Raw genomic sequence first — 24,015 nt, 5'->3', positions numbered from 1 at the left:
AATAAAATACATAGTTATGATTAAGAGTTTGGACGTTATTCTCAGTGCAGTGGGGGGGATATTCAAGAGAGTTTTTTTATTTAGAATAGTAGAGTAATAAAATTTACACTTTTAGAAGCTTCACTCAGTGCCATGTGGAACATGCACAAAGGGAGAGCTGGAAGCAGAGAATTTAGTGAAAAGGATATAATTGGAATCTAAAACAGAGATGCTTCTAGAGGTGAGGAAATAATGTTTCTGGTTCTAGTGACAGCAAAATAGCTTGTGTCAGAGGAACTGTTCTGTAAGAGTGATTGTAAAGGTTGAATGAAATACCCAATGCTACAAATTTAAGGCATAAGAGAAGAATCAAGTCATGAGACCTTGAGTAGCCACTGTCCTGAGGGAAAGATTACATGAGCTGAACCCCACGTTCACACTGGCCTGACCCTAGGTCCCCTGTGTTCATGTCATAGGTATGGAGGTGAAGCACAGAGTAATGGAGGTAGGTGTTGGTTGTTTTTTATTTCTCTGGGCTACAGAAATATAAGTTGGAACATGGAATGGCCAAGAATCAGGCTTTAGAGAAAAGATTTCCAAACAAACATGTCTGAAAATGTGCGTGCACTTTTACTACGAGGTAGTCCCAACTGAGCTGAAACCAGCAGGTAAAATGTAAAACAGCTAACCAAAGATTTCACAGTCTTGTTCTGGGATGATAGAGGTCAGAGTATAATGACAAACAGCACTTAGGGTCCTATCAACATTCCAGGCTTTCAATGGAGGCCCCAGAAAGGTTTCACTTGGAATAAAATAATTCTGAAGATCATCCCTAAAAGGGCCTTAGAAGCCATGCCCTAAATGACTCAAGACAGTTCTCTAGTACTTTGTATGCTTGCCACAAGAAAATAAATTTACTCTAGTGAAAAATAGTATTGAAATCCTAACACTTTTTAAACACTCCAAACTCAACAGTGCATTAAAGAAGATCAAATGACTGAAACCAAGAAAAAAGGCCAGTTGAAGCAGACCTATAAGTAGTAAAGATTATACACTTTTAAGTAATTAAATTAATAATAAATAAATATGAATACTATTAGAAAACTGGATTTTTTTAAAGCACTCATTGCAAGAGGCTCATTCTTATCAAACACTTATACAAAGGAAGACTTACACAAAAATCCATTCATTTCAACAAATTTCAGAGAATCATGTAAAGTATGTTCTCTATAACCACAGTGAAGTGAAGCTAGAATTAATAGGAAAAATAATGAGAAAATGTTTTTTATTGGTGAAATTGAAAGAACTTATAAACTCATGTATGAAAAAGCAAATTATAAAATGAAAATATATTTGAAAAGTACAGATAATGAAATGCAGCACATAAGTTGCACTTAGAGGAAAATATACTTTTTGTGTGTTTTTATAAAAAGAGTAGAGACTGGAAATCAGTGAAAAACGTCGCTTACAAAAATGTCACATGGAAAAGAGGGCATCTATATAGGTTGATACCTGCTGATAGTAATACATCTACAACTAATAGCCTTCCCTCGTGAGCTCATTTTTTTATTGAGTTGTGTTTTTATCACAGATTTTAAAGACATTTTTTGTATTTGATGGATGAGAGTCTGTTGTTAGATACATTTATCATGCAAATTTCTTTTATCCACAGTTTGTCTTTTCATTCTCTGAAATAATAATTCATCCCCTAAAAGAAGAAGGTAGAGTATATGGATATTAATGCAATTAGATTGGTCAGAGTTGTGAGAAAATAAGCTGCTCTCTTTAAATTGTCTCTTTTTAGTGAATTCAAGGATAGCTGGAACTGCACAGCAAGATCCTATCTCAAAAAAAGGAAAAAAGAAAAGAATTGTGTTCTTTCTTTTTTCTTCATATAGTAAACCTCAGATAGTATTGTAACCTAATACACAATTTTTGGGAGGATTAACTATTTTAATGTGTATAAAGCTCTTAAAACAGAACCCATTACATATTGTATTCTTAAGAAGTATTGACTAGTTTTAGTACTGTTTTCAAAAATCTTTATTGATTCACCATTAATTCATTAATGCAGCTCCAGCTTTTCTACTTCTTGACTCCAACAACCTTTATGTCTGCTTATCTTATGTTCTAGTAAAAGTTCTTTTGTTGAAAAGAAATAATTGGCACATTTTCTTAATAGAGAATTCCATACACATCAAGGACAGGAAACCAAGTGCAGCTAGTTCGGTGTGGATTGAAATTAATAAATTAGGAAGCAGGAATTTCCTATATTTCTTATCAACAACAGCACAATCTCCTGTGCCTAATTTTCTCAAGGTAGCAGCTTTCCTTGCTTCTGTGTTGGTGACATTGTGACCTTTTGATGCGAGACATCACTTCTAGTTTCTGTGTTTTTAGAGGAAGTTTCAAGAGAGAATCTTGAACTACTGGCAAGCTCATGGCTTGCCTCTTCCTTCCTCTGTTCCAAGCAGCCACAGCTTATTTTAAGTTCTCCTAGGCTTACCCAGAAGGGACAATGGACTGAGCGCAGGGAACGATGAAAGACAATTGTAGGCCAACTTACTGACCTGTCAACGACATCTGTATTATTGCTGCTTTCAGCCTGTTTTTTTTTTTTATTGGTACCGGGGATCAAACTCACGACTGCCTGCTTGCAAGGCAGGTACGTATGCCGCTGAGCTAAATCCCCAGCCCCAACCTGACTAGTTTTATCATTGCCTAGACTGACTCCTTTTTGATTTCTCTACCCAACAGTTTGGGAGATGCACTAGACTTGTAGACATTTTCATGGGTTACTTCCCCTTACTGGTCCTTGTCTATCATACATATTGGTTAGTATCACCTTTGTTCCCCACTACCACTGCCAGGCTTCAAGGCTCTATCTGTTCAGTGTTCATGAATTTTCTGGAAATTTGTGAAAGCATTAAGTAAAAATGCAGATGACTGAATATTAAAATTATCTACAAATATGATCTTATTTCATTCTAAATAGCCTATCAGAAATATTCAGAAGTACTTTTAAAAAGGCCAATTAATCTCAACTATTGAGAAATACTAATTTTTTTTCAGTACAGTGAAATTGTATGTAGGTAAGAGTTTGTTTCTGTGATTCTGACTCAGATATACTAACTTTTGGGGGTTCAGTCTATTTTTGGTGCTAAGAATTGAACTCCTGCTAGGTAAGTGCCCCTACCCCTGAGCTACCTGCAAAGTTTTTATTTTTTTAAGTTTCAATATTTGATAATAGTTTTTAGAATTCTCAAGTTTTTAGAATTCTCATGAGCTCCAGATTGAGAAGCTCATGACTTAGGTGCATGATTCATTCTGCAGTTTGGAAGTTCACTGTTGAGTGAAAGCTGCTTCTGGAAGGATAGGATGGGAAATCTGAAGTGTGTCACAGTGATTAGTATTGAGAGAAGACCCTGTTCCTCCTGTTTTATAAGGAGACTTATTATAAAGTAAAATGCTGACTTGAGGATTGAAGTAGTTTTATCTCATGATTATGTTATATATTCAAAAGAAGTCTGTAATATAAGTAAGTCAGTGTTAACATTTTGCCCTGTCAGGGGATAGAAAGTTAATTTGATATATTATACCCTATGCCTTCTGAGAAACAAAATACACACTCTGCTTATTCAAAATTTGCCACTTTTATCTACTTGAATATTTTTGTTAGTCTTTACTAAATGTATATTTCTTTTTTATTTGAGAAAAAAAGACAGGAAAAAACAGCAAAGGAGACAAACAACAACAAATCCAAAATAATAACAATATAGGCTTTCAAAACAGATGATAGGAATTTAACAATGGTTGTTATTAAATGTATATTTCTAATGAATTTTTATCTATATGTTAAAATGCCTTTGTTTTCAGTAACATAGTAGTCAAAATTATTTTTAATTTTTTTCATAATTTTTTCTTCTTTCTTTTAGGGTAGAGCCTGGATCAGAGTGGCACTCATGGAGAAACACTTATCTGAATACATTTCTACAGCTCTGAGAGACTTCAAAACAACCAGGTTTAAAAGTCTTTAATTTTCTAATAATTTATTTGAAAGAATCACCTAATGAATTAAAAATCATAATAGAATGCAATTATTTAGTTTCTAAGGCCTTCAATTATCTTATTTCCTCCATTTTTTTACTGCTCAGATAAGCTCAGTATCGCCTCAGGAAAATGTAATTTGTCAGCTAAAAATATATTTAGCTGTGTTTATGTAAAATATACATATCATACCTGGAATATCCTTTTTTGAATCATTTCTCATTCTCATTCTTTCAATAGTTGAATCTTCATTCTCTCTATAGACTTTTTCTTGACCAACTGGAAGAATGATCTGTGAATTTTTTATAGATTCTTTTCTCATTTTGTGCTACAATTTTTCCTTATTTCTTTGTTTGTAAAGAATATAATCAAGTCATTTACTTTTTTGTTGGTATGGTACTGGGGATGGAAACTAGAGCCTTTGTACCAAGCTACATTCCAGCCCTTTTTATGTTTTATTTTGAAATAGACTCTTGCTAAATTGCCCAGACTGGCATCTATGTACCTCTCTGATTCATTCATGTATATGTAATTGCTTCACTATGTTTTTAGGGCAGCCTATACCAATGATTTTTTTCATGTCGTATAGATTTAAGGGATAATATACTGAGACCATAAAAACCAAGACATTACTAATTTTTATGATGATAAAAAATAAGGTTCATTCAGGACAATTAGTCCTATTTAGTTCTGTCTAGTTGATCTATATTCGTTGTTGAAGAAACCACATTTCTTCATGCATGAAAATATGTAATAATTTCATTATCTTAGACATGTACTGTCGGATGCCATTAACTATGAGCCATAAAATTCCAAATTTAGTTCTTCAGTTGCTGTATCACATTTCAGGTGCTCGGTAGCCACATGTGGTCAATAGGTAGCATATATATATATATATATATATATATATATATGCATTAAATAGATTAAATAGATACCAGCCTGGGCAATTGAGAAAGAGTCTGTTGCAAAATAAAACAACAGGGGCTGGGATATAGCTCAGTGCAAAGGCTCTAGGTTCCGTCCCTAGTACCATACCAACAAAAAAGTAAGTGATTCAATTATATTCTTTACAAACAAAGAAATGAGAAAATACATTTTCTTCTTCACAGAAAGATCTATAGGCAGCACTGCCCTAGATGCTTGTAAATTATCATACTTATTTCTACTTTATTAGTCATATTTCTGAAAAAGAAGACTAAACAGTGACAACTGTTTTAATAGAGAAAATTAAGCTATAAGAATTAGTATTTTTGCAGTCTCAATTTTCATGTCCTGGTACTTTTTTTTAATATTCTAGATTTTTAGAAAATCTAGGCAGAGTATTATAACATGATCTTTTAGCTAACTAGCTGGTACAAATTATAGTATTTTAATTAGATGCCTTCTATCTTGTAGGTAACAAAATAACAATTTGCAAGACACAAAGAAAAATGATCATAATTATAAATTTGTTCACAATAGAAATACTTTTCACTAAAAAATTTGCATAACTCATATATATATATATGTATAGATGGCATAATTTTCTAACAGAATGATGTTTAGGGTATTTCTAAAGATGAGTACATTTCTGCATTTATTATTTCTAGTTAAATGAGTTTAATTATAAAAAATAAACAGAGGATACTAAAGCTTTGAAAATAAAAATAGAGCATAATAATAGATTCTAGTAGGTGAACCTAACAATTACTGAAATCAAATTAATGAAAATCAAATTAATTAATTTATTACTGCATACTTTTAAATTAATGAAATCAAAACTAAGTTTATGCAATTATTTCTTACTGCATCTTTTCTAAACAAATTAAAATGTTAATAATCTGTACACAGTTTTAACCTTTTTTCTTACTCGAAATTATTGGGTAGGGTATAATAATTCTTGAATAGATTGTTTTTAGAACAAATTATTTAAATGTTTAAAGCAAAATGTTTGTTGCCTTGCTCATAGGTGTAAGCCATGCTTTTTGATAAAGGAAATGATTTAGCTTTTAAAAGTCTATGAAATAAAAATATTCTTGTAATAATAATAATAATATACTCTAAACAGAAATGGTCTTAGGACATATGTGCAGATACATATACACACACCTACACACACATTTATGTGAATAACAGTGATTACATAAGAGCATAATGGCTTTGTAATTCTCAAGAATAGAAGTAAGTAGAGAATTATTTCAGAATTCTCATGTTAGAAATAAACATGTTAAAAAATAAGAATTTGCCTTTTACTGAAATAATCAAAGAAATTTTCATTTATGAATAAATTTGAGTACAAATCTCTAAGTAAATACATTTGGAAGATTAAATTTGTGAAATATAAGCAAAGTATTGGAACGTATAATTATACTTTACCTTTTATATGGGTGCTTCCTGAGACAGATGCTTCTAATGGAATGAGAAGTTGTCTCTAATCCTTTAGGAAACTTGAGAGTATCTAAATCAACTGGATTTCTTCATGCTGTGTCTGACTTGACAAAGAGTAATGATATCCTTTAAAATAGTTACAGAAGTATTTATTGCCAGGATAGGAGAAAGAGCTGCATGAGCTAAAGCAGGCAACTTTAAAGACAATAAGCAATGTAAGTCCAAGGATGAGTCTGGGAGGAGGGAGAAGAGGTGGAGTGGAAATGCAGGTTTTCTTACAATATATGACAAACAGTAAGCATTAAGGGGATTAATGCAGTCTTTTTGCTAAGGTAGAAAATGTCCTAGAGAGCAACTGAAGAAAAAAAAAAACCTACGTAGAAGAGTTTTATGGTTAAGAGATTGGATATTATTGGGAAGTAGATTACTAGAATTGGGAAGTTAGAAGAGTGAAGATTAGAATCTCAATTTTAAAAAGAAAAGAAAAAGTAAGTGGAGAATTGCTTTGGGTTGTTCCTGGGGAGATCTGCATGTGAGAATAACGTAAGAATTGAGTAATTTGCTCAAAATTTTAATTTCTTTATAACACAGAGTGAAAAATAATTAGAATTAGAAAAGTTAAAATAAAAAATTACAAGCATAATATTAGAAACAATATTCAAAATATTTTGATAAGAATTTGAAGTAACGGGTAGGGAAAATATAAACATAAAATTAGTTTTAGGAATTCTACATATTAATTTACAGTTACGGTACAGAATTAATTTTTAAGAACAGAGTTGCATTCTGAAAAACTGTTAACTTCCATAGTATTTTAAATGAAAGAGTAAAGTATGAAATAAAACTTTGTAAATTACTGAGCTTTATAAGTTAGCTGAGCTGAATATGATATGAGTTGGTAAACACTTTTCTCCATTTTAGAAAAGTAAGTAGACAAGTATGTAAAATACCAAAATATTTAAAGAGTCAAAAATTTTGGAATGTGAATATGCTTAAAGGTTTTATATTAATGTAATCCAAGGATTTGCTTTCCACAGTTTCAGGTGCCCACTATCTGAAAATACTGAATGAAAAATTTTGAAAAGTAAATAAGGGGTTTTTTTTTGTTTGTTTTTTAGTAAATAAGTTTTAAGGAACTTTCATTATGGTCTGTTGGTAATTGATTTATTTATTTATTTTTAATAATTAATATTTTATTGTTGATTTCTTACTGTCTATAAGTTAACCTTTATCATAAGTATCTGTAGGAAATACAGAATGTATACATTTGTTTCTTGGCTTATCATGAGGGTTATATCCCAATAAACCTGTGATGACTTGAAAATGTTGTAAGTCACAAATACATATAATACATCTAACCAGCAAACACTGTAACTTAGCCTAGCTTACCTTAACATTCTTAGAACACTAGCCTTTTACTTGGATAAAATCCTTTAACACAAAGTGTTTTATAGTAGTAGTCATATGACTGCATGACTAACTAGGAGCTGCCTGGCATCACATAGACGTGTTCTGCATATTGTGAGCTTAGGAATTCAAGACGTGACGTAAATGGCTGCTGAATGCATGTTGCTTTCTCAGCATCACTACCTACAAAAAATTAGAAGTTTAACGAATCCTTCCTAAGAGGCTGTCTGTATAAAGTTTACTATTATTACTCATTTTCATGTATCTGCTGAGGGTCTTGGAACATATTCCTCATAAATAACAGGAGCTACTGTGTTCATGTGAAAAAAATAAACATTATTTAAAGTTGTTGTATAGTCTGTTTTCTCACAGCCTATTCAAAAACCTCAAATGGATTAGGCTTATATGTAAGATGCTTAGAAGACAACATAGATGTAAATTTTTATTTTGATTGGAAAATAGTTTCCTATGATAGCAAATGTACAAAGAACAAAAGAAAAATAGATAAATTGGGCATAATTAAAATTTTAAACTGTGCTTCCAAGGACACCAACAAGAAAGGAAATGGGTGACACACAGAATGAGAGAAAATTTTAGGGAACCATATATCTGATATCTAGAAGATATCTAGACTGTGTATAAAGAAACTTTGCAACTAATTAATAAAAAGACAACCTATTTTAAATGCAAAGCATTTCTCCAACAAAGGCTTACAAATGACTAATCAACACTAAAATGAATTCCAACATTTAGCCTTCAAGGAAACACAAATAAAAGCCACTGTGAAATGTTGTATATAATCTAAGCTGGCCATACTCAAAAGATATAATAACAAATGTTGATAAGGATTTGGAAACATTGGACCCCTCACACACTGCTGGTGGCCATAAGGGTGAGTTACTGTAGCTACTTTGAAAAACACTTTGACAGTTTCTCTGAAAGTTAATTGTGACCAACATATAACTCTTAGGTGTAGATATCTATGTGTCTCTTTGTGTATATATGTATCTCCAAGAGAATTGGAAACATAGGGACAAAAAATATGCTGGGCATGGTGGAGCACACCCACAATCCCAGCACTCAGGAGCTGAGGCAGGAGGATTGCCACAAGCTAAATGCCAGCCTAAACTACGTGATAAAACCCTGTCTCAAAGAAGCAAATATATATCTGTTTGCAACAGCATCACTCAAAATGGCACCAAAGAAGGAACAATACAAATTTCCTGATTAAATGAATAAGTAAAATATAGTATATTCATTTAATAGAATATCATTTAGCCCTAAATGAATGGAGTACTGATACATGCTTACCATAGATGAATCTTAAAAACATCCCAAGTCAAAGAAATCAGTCACAAAAGACCATACAGTATAAAAATTTCATTTATTCTATATTATAGAATATCCAAAATGAACAAGTCCACAGAGACATAAGTGAGGTGAACAGTTTTGTAGCCTGGGACTGAGAGAGCAGATGGAGGGAGACAAGGAGTAAGTGCTGACGCGGACATGGCTTCCTTCTGAGGGGATGAAGGGTGTTAAGCTTGACTGAGTGATGACGGCACGCTCTGCAGGCAGTAGATGTGGTTGAAGTGTACTTTGAATGCAGTTTAAATCGAAAAGTTGTATGATTTGTGCACTAAGCTGCTTTAAATATGTTGAGGCTTTTTGAAGTTTTATGTGGATTATCAAAAGATAAGTAATACAGGTTTTATAACAGGGTGGAAAAATAAATTACACTATTGTACAAAGAAAACATAAGATCTCAGTAGACTGTCTCTAGAATAGTTTATTTTTAAACATTTATTGTCATCTTGTCAAGAAAAGTGTTTTATTTATTAGGTATCTGAAACTTCTTTTAGTAAGCCTTGCTTTCAAACTTGTTTTAAAATTTGCACCCAAGCAATAATTTCACATATTCCTGGAAACAAGTAAAAAAAAAAAAAAAAGCTTCAGGATATATTTGGCATTTTTCTACAGTAAAAATAATAATAATCTTCCAGCTCTTCCATGTAGATGTAGGATCTAAGAGAAGTAATTATTCTAAGTGTGTTTTAAAAATTGCTATTTAAAGAGAACTGGGAATTTCCATTGTTAGTACAAAGACTTCCTTTAATATTTTGTTCTCTGTTATTTTGCTTAGCCTACCTCTGTCATCACTCCTTGCCTGTGGCCCAATGATAATTTTCTGTCTCCTTCTTAGGAATACCCCATATCCTTGCAGGAAGCAGTTTCTGTGCAAGTTTTCTTTTAAAGTAAAATAATATCCAAATAATGAAATATAGCCAGTTGCTTTCTGTTAATGATCTAATTAATAGTACAGTTTTCATGAGAAAATACACAAGAACATTCAGACTGGCTTAATGTCTTACCAGAAGACATTCACAATTTTTAATTCACAAAAACATATTTCATGAAGTGATACCGTCTCACATTCTAGCATTATTTTCTCATTTAATGTTTAGTATTTAAATTGACATTGTATAGAAGTCTTGTGTACCACATACTGTTTTGAAATATGTACACATTATGGAAAGGCTAATAGAGCTAACGTGTAGTGCCTCCCACACTGATGTTTATGGTGAGAACATTTGAAATCTCTCAGCAGTTTTCAAGAATACAGTATAATAAGTATAGCCACTCTCGTGCACAGTTGATATCTTAAACTTAGTAAATGCTATCTTCTTTTACTGACATTTCCTTTAAACCCACCTGTTGCCCAGCTTCTGGTAATCATCATTCTACTCTCTATTGCTATGAGTTCAACATTTCTAGATTTCACATATAAATGAAAGCACAGCATTATTTTTAGAATCTGATATCAAGGTTATATAATAGTTATATCATATCAAAGTAGAGATGGATCCTGGAGCTTTCAGGGTAATTCCTTTTACTTTTGGGGAATACAGTAAGTATTCATAGTGGAAGACAAACATTAAAACAAATGGAAGTTGAAAGATATTTCTTATCACTTTTATTAAATCTTCCAAGAAGAGTTTTGTTTACTTAAAATGATAAATTCCCACTTAATATCTGTTCTGAAATATATTTAATAGATTTGTTTATATTAGATACTTGAGTTTAAATTTCATCTTCAATACTGTCTATATTTGTTTTCTTTATATAGAAAATACAAAGAATTCAAAAATCTAGGGGTGAATAATCATGTTCATTACTGAAAATTTTTAAAATCTGACATTTTCTTTTAATCTTTTTAATGAACACATTCTTGAAATAATGATTACATTGCTGTTTCTTTCATTATACATCCTGTTTTTAAATTTCATTTCACATTATAATAACAAGCATGTTCTTGTATAACACTTTCACGAACATTCTAGTGGACATTCAGTATGGACTTCCTTTTCCAGTTGCATATTTGACTATATTGTTACTAATCACTGTGATTAGTAACCCTGAAAAATATGTGAAATTATGTGCTCTGGTGGCACACACATGTAATCCTAGCGCTCAAGAGGCAAGAGGATTGCTATGAGTTTGAGGCCAGTTTGGACTACATAGTGAGCTCAAGACTAGCCTGAACTACATGATGAGACCGGTGTAATCATGATGATGATGATGTGCTCAAAGGTTTTTCACTCTGTTGAATCATTTCCCCGCATAAATCTCACAAACGGCGTCATAATGTTAAATGGTGTGCTTTAAAATTTTTGACACATGTTTTCAAATAGCTGTCTAAAATTATACTATTATTTTTAAATTGTACCCAAACTTTTAGAATATCTATTTTGCAACATCCAAACGTGTGAGTTTTCATGGTATTATAGAAGTCTTACATAACTTGCCCAATTATTTAAAAATCAACTGCAGAAAATGAATATTTTGATGTGTGTCATCCAATAAAGATAATTTCACAAGATTATTCATGTTTGGGGCTGGGAATTTAGCTCAGCAGCATAAGCGCCTGCCTTGCAAGCAGGCAGTCGTGAGTTCGATCCCTGGTACCGATAAAAATAAAAAAGACCAAAAAAAAAAAAAGATTATTCATGTTTTCTTAGATGCATGTGTATGGAGTATTTGTTAGCTGAATAAGTCATAAATTTTTCTTGAGAAATCTGTAATTTATGTATAGGCCAAAGTGGAAGCATGTTCACAATGAGAGGAAGCTACACTGTCTCACTTCAGGTCTTGACCAGTAGAAAGATTAAACTAGTAAATTATTTTTCTTCTTTAAGCCTCAGATTTTTTCATATATAAAATAGCAATAATGTAAATTTCATGGGCTTCTGGGTTTTAAATTTGGTAATTCATTACATTAGAAATATTATACTGTGTTGCTTAAATTGTTCTGATCTGCTTTGTTGTGTCCTTTTATCTTAAACCTCTTTAAAATAAAAAAATTTAAAAAATATTTATCCAATTTCTTTTACAAGGTTACAGAATGTAAAATCAATGACAGGATGATGTAATGAAATAATTTTGTAATGTTGCATAAAATAAAAATCCACAATGATTTTCAGGTTCAAATTCATAAACATCAACTGGCAGTTTAGTACATACCAATCCTACCTGGTAGCTCTGCTTTTCTATTCCCCCACAGTGAATATATATTGTTCCCTTTCTCAGTACATCTCTTGATAGCTCCCTCCCATTTCCTTGCCTCATGTTCCAGTTAGAAAGTTGAACCCATCATAAATAAAGGAGTTGAACCAGTCCCCCAACACATGTCTATCATGTTCTCTGTTTCTTCTGATGGACTGTCTCTTGTATCAGAGACCATATGGCATGTGGAAAACCAAACATGAATAATCACCTCTCTTTCCTCATCCTCAGCCTGCCTACTGTTGGATCATTCCTGCTGATCTAAAATACATACTGGTAACGCCTATCTTAAACAGAAAATATTCCCCCATGTACCCACATATTACTGCCAGTTCCCCTATTCTGCTTGAGTGCTCATACACAGTTTGCATTTCTTCATTAAAATTTTAAAAATTTTTATTTGTACATCTTTACAGTACCCAATAATTACATTCATTGTAGGAAATTTGTAGGTGAACATAACACACCTCAGTTCTTTTTTTCCTCTTCCCTTCTACCCTCTTTTTGGCCAGCATCATACTCATTTATCTATCTTACAAATCCTTGTAAAGTTATACACATAGATTAACAACCAGACTAATAGACCAAAAATGTATAAAACACATAAGACAATTACACTAAACCTGAGTACATATTCAGATACATTTTCATGTTGGATTTTGATAACTTTTTTCTCTAGCTTCTCATATTGTCTTTCTTTGTACTTTATATAACATTTCTTATATAAGAGAGACCATGTGATATTTAAGTTTCTATGTTTGACATACATTTAACACTATGGTCTCACAACGCTTTAATTTTTCTACAAATGGCTTCTTTATCCTTCTGAATGGTAGACTATTACTCCATTGTGTATAAATACCACATTTTCTGTATCTTTTGATGGCCATACGAGTTGCTTCCGAGATCTGGCTATTATCAGTCGTGTTGCTTTAAGAATAGGTATGCCTACATCACTGTTGTATGACTCTCTGGGGAAGATATCCAGAAGGTGAGTAACTAGGTCAAATGGAAGTTCTGTTTTTAGTTTCTTGACAGAGCTCCGTACTAGTTTCCAGCTGGCTCCAAGGCAAAGTGGTATGGCACAGAGGCATCAGTTTAAGAGGGCAAAAGACAGCACAGCACAATCAACAACAAGCTGACATTTCAACAATGAAGATTTCCTTTTCCCCACAACCTTACCAACATTTGTTATTAGTTGAGTTCTTGATAATAACCATTCTTTCTGGAGTGATACAAAATCTGAGTGTTGTTTTAATTTCATTTCTTGAAAGGCCAGTAATATTGGCCATTTTTACAAGTATTGTAGGCCACTTTTATTTCTTCTTTAGAGAAGTGTTTATTCATGTTAGATGCTCATTTTTTAATTGGATCTTTAAGTTCGAGGGGTCTATTTTTTTTTTACTTCTTTAATATTCTAGATCAGTATTAGTCCTTTGTCTGAAAAATAGCTGTTAAAAATGTTTTCCCATTACATAGATATTCTCTTCACTCTGTTGGTGGTTTCATTTGCTGTGCAGAAGCTTTCTAATTTAATGTGATCTCATTTGTGGATTCTTGGTATTATTTGCTGTGCAACTGGGGGTTCTTTTTCTGTTCAGAAAGTCTTTCCCTACACCTCTCGTCAAGTGTTTCACCTTTTATTAGCACATTAAGTTTGTGTTCTAGTGTTTAGATATTTGATCCATTTTGATTTTAGTTTACTACATGGTGAGAGATATGGGTCTAGTTTTAATCTTTGAATGTGGAAAACTGATTTTCCATTTATTAAAGAAACTTATCTTTGAGTGAAAAACAAAAAGGAAAACTGACCCAAGAAATTGTGCTTTTAAAAACTTTGTTCTTTTATACCTGCCTAGCTCTGTAACTGTTTCATGGCTTTATAATTACTCTCTTGACTCCTGTAAGCATGAAAGTATAACCAAATATACAGAATGGCTGATTGTACCAGGCTTCATAAATCATTAATCTACCCTTTTATCCAATGATCTCATCCTCCTAGCTAATCAAAAGAGCTTCCAGATTGTTCTGTCTTGCCTTTATGCCTCCTACTTATACATCATATAAAAGCCTTAGACACCAGAGATTGGTATCTCATATTCTGGGAATAATTCCATTATATACCTATCAACATAAATAAATCTGCCTCCAAATCCTGGTGTCATTTCAGAGTTTCTGCTTGCCATTGCAAAAGAATTTGGTCCTTTTGTTAAAGAGATAGCTAAGTGTTCCTGGAGTTGTTTCTACATCCTTTGTTCTGTTCCATTGATACAAGTCAGTTGTTTGCCCATACCATGCTATTTTTATCCCTGTAGCTTTGTAATATAACTTGTATGATCACTTAAGTACTTGTATCTTTTTGCTGAGACAAAATACTCAACACTCAAAGAGCGAAAGTTTTATTTAGCTCCCAGTTTGTGGAGGTTTCAGTTCATAATCAGCTGGCTCCAAGGCAAAGTGGTATGGCACAGAGGCAGCAGTTTAAGAGGGCAGAAGACAGCACAGCACAATCAACAATAGCAAAAGGGGGAAAGAGCAAGGCTCTTTTCCCCCTTTCTGTTATAAGTAGCCTACCTACCCCCAGAGGGTGGGTGTAGCACTCACACCATCTCCATGCCATCCTCTTGCACAGAATGAGAATGTTTACCAAAGGAGGATCATTGCTGAGTTCCTCAGACTTCTCAACCCCTTGTTAACTTGGAAACCAGACACATTTCTTTAACTTGGTCTCCAGGTACAAAAACGTACTTATTCTTATCATTTCATGACTTGAAAATTATAACACAGTTTAACAACCCTTAAGTACCCTAGAACCATAACATTAAACCCTAGCCCCCCAAAGACTCATGCACATCCCTTTATGCAAAAAGCATTTAATCCATCTGCAAGAGTTGCCACAGTCATAACAGTTTCAGCATTGCTGAAAAGTCCAAGTTCCACGTTTCCTCCAAGATGTAAGGCAATCCCCTGCACAAATGAAAAGTTAAACACTTCCAACATTCAGTGGCACAAGATAAACATTTTCATTCCAAAAGTTACAAATGGGGGTACAAAGGATTGGGACCAAAGTAAGTTTAGAATCCAGCAGGGCAAACAGTAAGTCCTGTAGCTCCATGTATACCAGCCAAGGCAATCTGTGACAAGCTGTGAGCTCCAAAGAGCTTGAGTGGCTCTATCCCTATGGCACATCCAGTAATTATAGCTCTCATGCCTTCTTTTGGGCTGGATTTACCCCATCATTTAAGATTTTCTCAGATGACCCATGTTTCTAGCTTTTCAAAACATTTGAGGTCTCCTTTGCTTTACACATTGCTCTCAATGCACACTGTCTGACCTCCTAGGCCTTCTGAAACTGAGGTAGAAACTGCCTTAAACCTGTAACTCTTGCATTCTTCATGCACCTAAAACTAGTACCATGTAGATTCTGCCAGGGTCTGCTGCCATTAGGAGTAGTAGCTAGGCTTTCTTCTCTCTTGGCTACAGGAGTCGAGTGCCCTTTCTGAGGAACAAATTTTCTATGCTGATTCTGTTACAGCTCATAAAAGTTTTTTATAGCTCCTAGAAGCTATTTAAAGCTCTTAGAAGTTATTTACAGCTTTATTCACACTGTGGGTTTGGCAAGGATCAAGAGCCAAGCCCCAAGTCTCAAGGAACAGGATTTTCATGGGATTTACCACCAAGCAGGAGGTAGAAGAACAGAGTGTTCACTATTAGTTGATTGGACAGAAAGTTACACTGAATTTCATCTGCTTTGCATACACAAAAATGAACAAGAGGTTACATCATTCTAGGGAAAGCAGAAACTTAACAGAAAACAAAACATTTACTAAAGGAGAGGAAAAAAGGTGCTGAAGGACAGGGCTCCTGTCTGGGAGCTAGTGTTTTCCTGCTTGACTGCCATTCTGGAACAGGGCGCTTTGCAGATTTCTCCTCAGAGCAAAGTCTTTCACTTTTTGAGGCTGCAAAGGGTGGACATTTGCTATTTCTTGTGATGCCTTCAGTCCATGTTTTCTATTTTCCTGCTCCTTCTCAGAAATGGAGAGCTCCTCTGCTCTGTCTTTGCAGTTCACAGCTTTGTTGGAGCTACCTTTCTGACCACAACATTTTGAATTATCTTTCTGGGTTCATTGGTCTTCATTCTCAATGTAGATCTAGCTAAAAGGCCCCAACAATAGCCATTGTCGATGTCCGCTCCCGGCCGGCAGGAAGGACACACGACAAAGTCTGGTAGTGGACAACCTTTTCTTTTTATTTTCCTTCTCCGTACAGCCTGCCCTGGGTTCTCCCAGCTGAAGCCTCCTCTGGTCCGCTCCCCGCGGCTCCTTTTGTGCTTCAGTCTGCCCCAAAGCCTCTACCGGTCCGCTCTCCGCGGCTCCTTTTGGGCTTTTACTTCTGGGCTTCTACCTGGCTTCTTCTTCCGCCCAGGGGTGGCACCGGTATATATACGGGTACAGTGTCCAATCATGTTAAAGTAAGCAAGGCAAGCTGATTGGCTAACATCATCAGTTGCCAGGCAGACTATATTGTTGAGCGGGTTGTTTACGCGGTAAGCAGGAAACTAACATATTCGATGGGAGGGGTAATCTACCTCAGGCTTTGCTCTTTACCACAGGCCGCACGTCCGCCGCGCAAGGCGAGCTATCACAGACGCGGCTCCCAACATCTCCCCCTATTTTATTTTTTATGAATGTGCGCATCGTAGCCCTTCCTGGACTGGGTGCAGAGGCTTATGCCCTATGTGTAGGCCCACCGTAGGTCCTTGGCTTAGACCCTGGTTGGCCATGCCATGGTCTGCCAAGGCCCTGAGGCCCTCGTCCTTTTTCTAGGGCCAGGCACAAACTGGACGGAACCTGGATGCACACAAGCTTGCACTCATTTCCTCTCCGTAAAGAAATCCCCTCGGAGAGAAATTTAGACCTGGGCAGCATCTAACAGTCCAGCGGCTTACGTGCAGGATGGGGTAGGGCCTGGCTTAGGTCGAGTCGTGCTGGGGAGGCACGCTCTTACCCGTCATTGACTCACCTACCCTGCTGTGTATTGTCACCTTATGGAGGAGAATGAGGGATGCCCGCCATATCTAGACTCGGTCGTGGGCCAATTGAGCAAGCCATGCATATGCCTGAGGATCTTCTTGTCCATTTCGGGCTACCGCTATTTCTATTCATCTTATTGGTTGGTCTGTGATGGATCTCCAGTAGGGCAGGTCTGATCTTCAGTCGAGGGCTTTGTTGCCCGTGTCAGTCTCTCCGGTATCCACAGTGGTTCTCGTCCCGGTTCCTGTGGGAAAACACAAACCGCGCCTCGGTTCCAGCTGACTACCGGATCCGGGCCCATCCATTGTCATGCCATAGATAACCGCGCCTTTGGAGGCAGGCCTTGGCTTACTCCCCCTTTTTGTTTTTTATTTTTTATTTTTTATTTTTATCTTTTTCGTTTTTTTTTTTTTTTTTTTTTTTTTTTTTATTGGTACCAGGGATCGAACTGGCGATTGCCTGCTTACAAGGCAGGCGCTTATGCCGCTAAGCTAAATTCCCAGCCCCTATTTCCTCGACCGGCGTTTTTCTCAGCCTGCTCGGCAGAGAACTCTGTGTACCAGGCTTGCCAATCCAGGTAACTGCCCGAGGGCAGACACGCCTTTGCCAGCTGAATCCAGTCCGCGGGGGTGAGGGGCCCAGAAGACAGATTCTCCAGCATGGCAATGGTGTAAGGCGCAGTCGGCCCAAAGGTTGTAACTGCATTTTTAAGTTCTCTAATCTGCTTTATCTCAAAAGGCTCCCATACATTGCGTCCCTGGCCCATAGCTACTTGTACAGGAAATATCCCGTAGGGGCCACTATCTATCCCAGGTGGATGTACCTCATGAGACAAGCGTCCCCCCTGCCAAAGCCGCCTGTAAAAATACCGACCCGCCGGCGGCGGAGCATAAGACAGCGGCCGTGATTGGGCGGAAAATGGGGGCCCGTGCATCACTTCCTGTTCTGGCGAAAGGGGAGAGAGCTCCCAGGCGGCCGCCTCGTGGCGAGGAATCGCCTCCGGAAACGGCCCCCAAGGTGGGGCGGAAGGCTTCGCCTCCCTCTCGCGCCGGGGAGCGCTCAGGAGCTCTCTACTCCTCCGCAGACCAGGTTGAGCAGAGCGCAATTCGCGGGGCAACGCTGGAAAAGAACCCTGCGACTCCTTATTGAGCGACTTAGGCTCCTGACAGCTGGTCTCTTTGGCCTCCTTGCCATTCAACTTTCCCTCGTCCTCGGAGTCAGACGACTCCGAGGCTAGAGCCCCGTCCTCCTCCTTAGCATCCTTGTTCCCCTTGACGGACCCCTCTCGGGAGCTCCCTGACTGGGCCTGCTCAGATACCCTGCGTACTTTTGTAAGCTCTTGAGAGCTTTCTTCACAACCACCCTCGCTCTTAGTGTTGCTACCTAACATGTTTCCCATCTTTTAATATGTTACTCACCGCGTGAGGCCCAAGGAATCCGCCACTTACGCGTGAGCCTGAGGGGAGTCTAAAAGCCCTGTAGGTGCGCGCCACCCAGAGCCCAGGCTTATCCCCAACTCACCTGTCTCGCAGCTCTGTACTGGAGCGTTGTCCACTTCCACGTCTCGGGGGTGATCAGTCCCCGGGCGGGCCTCCAAATGTCGATGTCCGCTCCCGGCCGGCAGGAAGGACACACGACAAAGTCTGGTAGTGGACAACCTTTTCTTTTTATTTTCCTTCTCCGTACAGCCTGCCCTGGGTTCTCCCAGCTGAAGCCTCCTCTGGTCCGCTCCCCGCGGCTCCTTTTGTGCTTCAGTCTGCCCCAAAGCCTCTACCGGTCCGCTCTCCGCGGCTCCTTTTGGGCTTTTACTTCTGGGCTTCTACCTGGCTTCTTCTTCCGCCCAGGGGTGGCACCGGTATATATACGGGTACAGTGTCCAATCATGTTAAAGTAAGCAAGGCAAGCTGATTGGCTAACATCATCAGTTGCCAGGCAGACTATATTGTTGAGCGGGTTGTTTACGCGGTAAGCAGGAAACTAACATATTCGATGGGAGGGGTAATCTACCTCAGGCTTTGCTCTTTACCACAGGCCGCACGTCCGCCGCGCAAGGCGAGCTATCACAGACGCGGCTCCCAACATCTCCCCCTATTTTATTTTTTATGAATGTGCGCATCGTAGCCCTTCCTGGACTGGGTGCAGAGGCTTATGCCCTATGTGTAGGCCCACCGTAGGTCCTTGGCTTAGACCCTGGTTGGCCATGCCATGGTCTGCCAAGGCCCTGAGGCCCTCGTCCTTTTTCTAGGGCCAGGCACAAACTGGACGGAACCTGGATGCACACAAGCTTGCACTCATTTCCTCTCCGTAAAGAAATCCCCTCGGAGAGAAATTTAGACCTGGGCAGCATCTAACAGTCCAGCGGCTTACGTGCAGGATGGGGTAGGGCCTGGCTTAGGTCGAGTCGTGCTGGGGAGGCACGCTCTTACCCGTCATTGACTCACCTACCCTGCTGTGTATTGTCACCTTATGGAGGAGAATGAGGGATGCCCGCCATATCTAGACTCGGTCGTGGGCCAATTGAGCAAGCCATGCATATGCCTGAGGATCTTCTTGTCCATTTCGGGCTACCGCTATTTCTATTCATCTTATTGGTTGGTCTGTGATGGATCTCCAGTAGGGCAGGTCTGATCTTCAGTCGAGGGCTTTGTTGCCCGTGTCAGTCTCTCCGGTATCCACAGTGGTTCTCGTCCCGGTTCCTGTGGGAAAACACAAACCGCGCCTCGGTTCCAGCTGACTACCGGATCCGGGCCCATCCATTGTCATGCCATAGATAACCGCGCCTTTGGAGGCAGGCCTTGGCTTACTCCCCCTTTTTGTTTTTTATTTTTTATTTTTTATTTTTATCTTTTTCGTTTTTTTTTTTTTTTTTTTTTTTTTTTTATTGGTACCAGGGATCGAACTGGCGATTGCCTGCTTACAAGGCAGGCGCTTATGCCGCTAAGCTAAATTCCCAGCCCCTATTTCCTCGACCGGCGTTTTTCTCAGCCTGCTCGGCAGAGAACTCTGTGTACCAGGCTTGCCAATCCAGGTAACTGCCCGAGGGCAGACACGCCTTTGCCAGCTGAATCCAGTCCGCGGGGGTGAGGGGCCCAGAAGACAGATTCTCCAGCATGGCAATGGTGTAAGGCGCAGTCGGCCCAAAGGTTGTAACTGCATTTTTAAGTTCTCTAATCTGCTTTATCTCAAAAGGCTCCCATACATTGCGTCCCTGGCCCATAGCTACTTGTACAGGAAATATCCCGTAGGGGCCACTATCTATCCCAGGTGGATGTACCTCATGAGACAAGCGTCCCCCCTGCCAAAGCCGCCTGTAAAAATACCGACCCGCCGGCGGCGGAGCATAAGACAGCGGCCGTGATTGGGCGGAAAATGGGGGCCCGTGCATCACTTCCTGTTCTGGCGAAAGGGGAGAGAGCTCCCAGGCGGCCGCCTCGTGGCGAGGAATCGCCTCCGGAAACGGCCCCCAAGGTGGGGCGGAAGGCTTCGCCTCCCTCTCGCGCCGGGGAGCGCTCAGGAGCTCTCTACTCCTCCGCAGACCAGGTTGAGCAGAGCGCAATTCGCGGGGCAACGCTGGAAAAGAACCCTGCGACTCCTTATTGAGCGACTTAGGCTCCTGACAGCTGGTCTCTTTGGCCTCCTTGCCATTCAACTTTCCCTCGTCCTCGGAGTCAGACGACTCCGAGGCTAGAGCCCCGTCCTCCTCCTTAGCATCCTTGTTCCCCTTGACGGACCCCTCTCGGGAGCTCCCTGACTGGGCCTGCTCAGATACCCTGCGTACTTTTGTAAGCTCTTGAGAGCTTTCTTCACAACCACCCTCGCTCTTAGTGTTGCTACCTAACATGTTTCCCATCTTTTAATATGTTACTCACCGCGTGAGGCCCAAGGAATCCGCCACTTACGCGTGAGCCTGAGGGGAGTCTAAAAGCCCTGTAGGTGCGCGCCACCCAGAGCCCAGGCTTATCCCCAACTCACCTGTCTCGAAGCTCTGTACTGGAGCGTTGTCCACTTCCACGTCTCGGGGGTGATCAGTCCCCGGGCGGGCCTCCAAATGTCGATGTCCGCTCCCGGCCGGCAGGAAGGACACACGACAAAGTCTGGTAGTGGACAACCTTTTCTTTTTATTTTCCTTCTCCGTACAGCCTGCCCTGGGTTCTCCCAGCTGAAGCCTCCTCTGGTCCGCTCCCCGCGGCTCCTTTTGTGCTTCAGTCTGCCCCAAAGCCTCTACCGGTCCGCTCTCCGCGGCTCCTTTTGGGCTTTTACTTCTGGGCTTCTACCTGGCTTCTTCTTCCGCCCAGGGGTGGCACCGGTATATATACGGGTACAGTGTCCAATCATGTTAAAGTAAGCAAGGCAAGCTGATTGGCTAACATCATCAGTTGCCAGGCAGACTATATTGTTGAGCGGGTTGTTTACGCGGTAAGCAGGAAACTAACATATTCGATGGGAGGGGTAATCTACCTCAGGCTTTGCTCTTTACCACAGGCCGCACGTCCGCCGCGCAAGGCGAGCTATCACAGACGCGGCTCCCAACAAGCCATGCCATAGTTTCAACATTCAACTATCTTGAAATTTCTTCTGTCATATTAATTAGTCCCCACCCTTAATCTCAGTCCCAGGCAAAGTTTCTGGGCAAGAGCAAAATGCAGATAAACTTTTTGCCAAGCCATAACACGTATGGTCTGGAATTCAATCCTAGCAGAAGCCTCATGAGCCTGGACTTTACCAGCAGGCTTTCTATCTGCTTTCTGATCTTCTGAGCTCTGACCAGAACTTTCCATATAGAACAGACTAAAGCATTCCAGTGCTACTCACTCAAGCGACATTTCTGAACCTTTCCAAACTCTCCCCACAAGCCATTCTCAAAGGTTCTTATGTTCAGGTATACTCATAGCAACAACACCACTCCTCTGGTGGCAAATTCTATCTTAGTTACTTTTCTCTCATTGCTGAGACAAAATACTTGACATCCAAAATTAAGGAAGAAGAGGTTTATTTAGCTCACAGTCTCTAGAGGTTTCAGTCCCTAATAAGCTAGCTTCAAAGCAGGATGGTACATGGTAGAGGAGCACAGTTCAAGGCAGCACAATACAGCAAAGCAGCAAGAGCAAAAGGGAGAAGAGCAAAGAAAGGCTCCTTTCCTCCCTTGTAAGCAGGGTCACCCGCTATGTCCCCATAAGGCATGTATAGCACTCACACCATCTCCATGCTGTCCTCTTGCACAGGATGAGGATATTTACAAAGTGAGGATTGTTGGCCCCCTGCTGAGTTAACTTAGCTTAAAAAGTTCTAAACTTCTCTGGTTGACACAATGTATCAACCATTACCTGTGGTCTCATAATGCCCCCTGCCTTGCCCTTGTTTCCCAGAATGGCTTTTGTTATTTTAGGTCTCTTGTGCTGCATATGAATTTTAGGATTGTTTTCTTCTATAAAGAATGTTTTTGGTATTTTGATTAAGATTGCATTAAATCTGTATAACAGTTTCAGAAATCTGATCATTTTGACTTTTGGTTTTGCCTGTGTAGGAATGAGAAATACCTTTACATTTTCTGTATCTTCAAACTTTTTTTCAGAGTACTGTTGTCTTCATTGTAGAGGTCTTTCACTTCTTTTGTTAGATTGATCCCTAAGTATCTTGTTTTTCTTGGTGTAATTATAAGAAAAGTATTGCTAAAAAAAGAAAAGTATTGTTTCTCTAATTTTTCTCAGTGAGTTTGTAATTGATGTAGAAAAATTATATTGATTTTATTTTTTAAATTTATTTATGTACTTTTGTCTTTTTGAGACAGGGTCTCACTATACAGTTCAGACTGGCCTTGAATCCACTTTGTAGCCTAGTTTGCCCTCAAACTCACAGTGATTCTCCTGCCTCAGATTCCTAAGTATTGGAATTACAGGCAGGCGCCACCATGCCCAGCTGCTATTGATTTTAGAATGTTGACTTTGTGTTCTACTATTCTGTTGAGCTTGGTTATTAATTCTAGGAGTCTTTTGGTGGAGTTTTGGGGATCTTCTATGTATGAGATCATGTTGTCTGCAAATAATAATTTAACTTCTTCCTTTTCTGTCCCTATTCCTTTTATTTATGTCTCTTTCTGACTGCTGTAATGTTTTGAGAACTCTATCAAACAGAAATGGTGATAGCGAATATCCATGTCTTTAAGCTTCCCTCCATTTAGTATGATGTTGGCCATTAGTTTTTCATAGCTGGCTTTTATCAGATTAAGATAAAGACTTTTATTCCTAATTTCTTTAGGATTTTTATGATGAATTTTGAATTTTTTAAGTACTTTTTCAAGTGAGATGACCATGTGAATTTTGTCCTTCTGTTTATGTGCCCTGTTACATTTATTGATTTAAGTATGTTGAGTCATCCTTGCACGACTAAAATGAAAGCTACTTGGTCATAAAGTACGATCCTTTTAATAATTTGCTGCATTCTATTTACAGTGCAAATCAAAGGTTTTGCATTAATACTAATTTAGAGAGATCGGTGTATACTCCTTTTTTAGTTTGGTTCTTACCTGGTTTTGGAATCAGAGTAATGCTTACTTCCAGGAATGACTCTGGGAGTATAGCTTCCCTTTCAATTTCATTAAAGTTTGAGAATTATTGGT

At 38.5% G+C, this 24,015-nt stretch overlaps 2 protein-coding genes across 4 annotated transcripts in view; one reads left to right on the top strand and one right to left on the bottom strand.

The window, feature by feature from the left end:
- Positions 1 to 24,015, top strand: part of Rundc3b (RUN domain containing 3B) — a 161,056-nt gene that overhangs the window by 54,428 nt on the left and 82,613 nt on the right. For all 3 annotated transcript variants that reach the window (XM_063243328.1, XM_063243323.1, XM_063243333.1), the window contains exon 4: positions 3,915 to 4,000. In XM_063243328.1, the coding sequence (XP_063099398.1) occupies positions 3,915 to 4,000 (86 nt within the window). The remainder of the gene's footprint in view (positions 1 to 3,914; positions 4,001 to 24,015) is intronic.
- On the bottom strand, positions 16,590 to 21,965 carry LOC134474759 (igE-binding protein-like). The gene is made up of 2 exons (XM_063243357.1): positions 18,921 to 21,965; positions 16,590 to 17,643 (listed from the first exon to the last, which is right to left on the bottom strand). The coding sequence occupies exon 1, from the start codon at positions 21,247 to 21,249 to the stop codon at positions 20,329 to 20,331; it is 921 nt and encodes a 306-aa protein (XP_063099427.1). The 5' UTR covers positions 21,250 to 21,965; the 3' UTR covers positions 16,590 to 17,643; positions 18,921 to 20,328.

This window comes from Cavia porcellus, unplaced genomic scaffold (genome assembly GCF_034190915.1).
Source record: "Cavia porcellus strain 051 isolate PalLab524CR breed Dunkin Hartley unplaced genomic scaffold, mCavPor4.1 scaffold_2, whole genome shotgun sequence".
Classification (NCBI taxonomy): domain Eukaryota; kingdom Metazoa; phylum Chordata; class Mammalia; order Rodentia; family Caviidae; genus Cavia; species Cavia porcellus.
This window is presented reverse-complemented; position numbering and strand designations above follow the sequence as displayed.

What these genes read in the sequence shown, in the direction of transcription:
- LOC134474759 (XM_063243357.1), bottom strand. Translation starts at nt 21,249, where the DNA reads ATGGGAAACATGTTAGGTAGCAACACTAAGAGCGAGGGTGGTTGTGAA.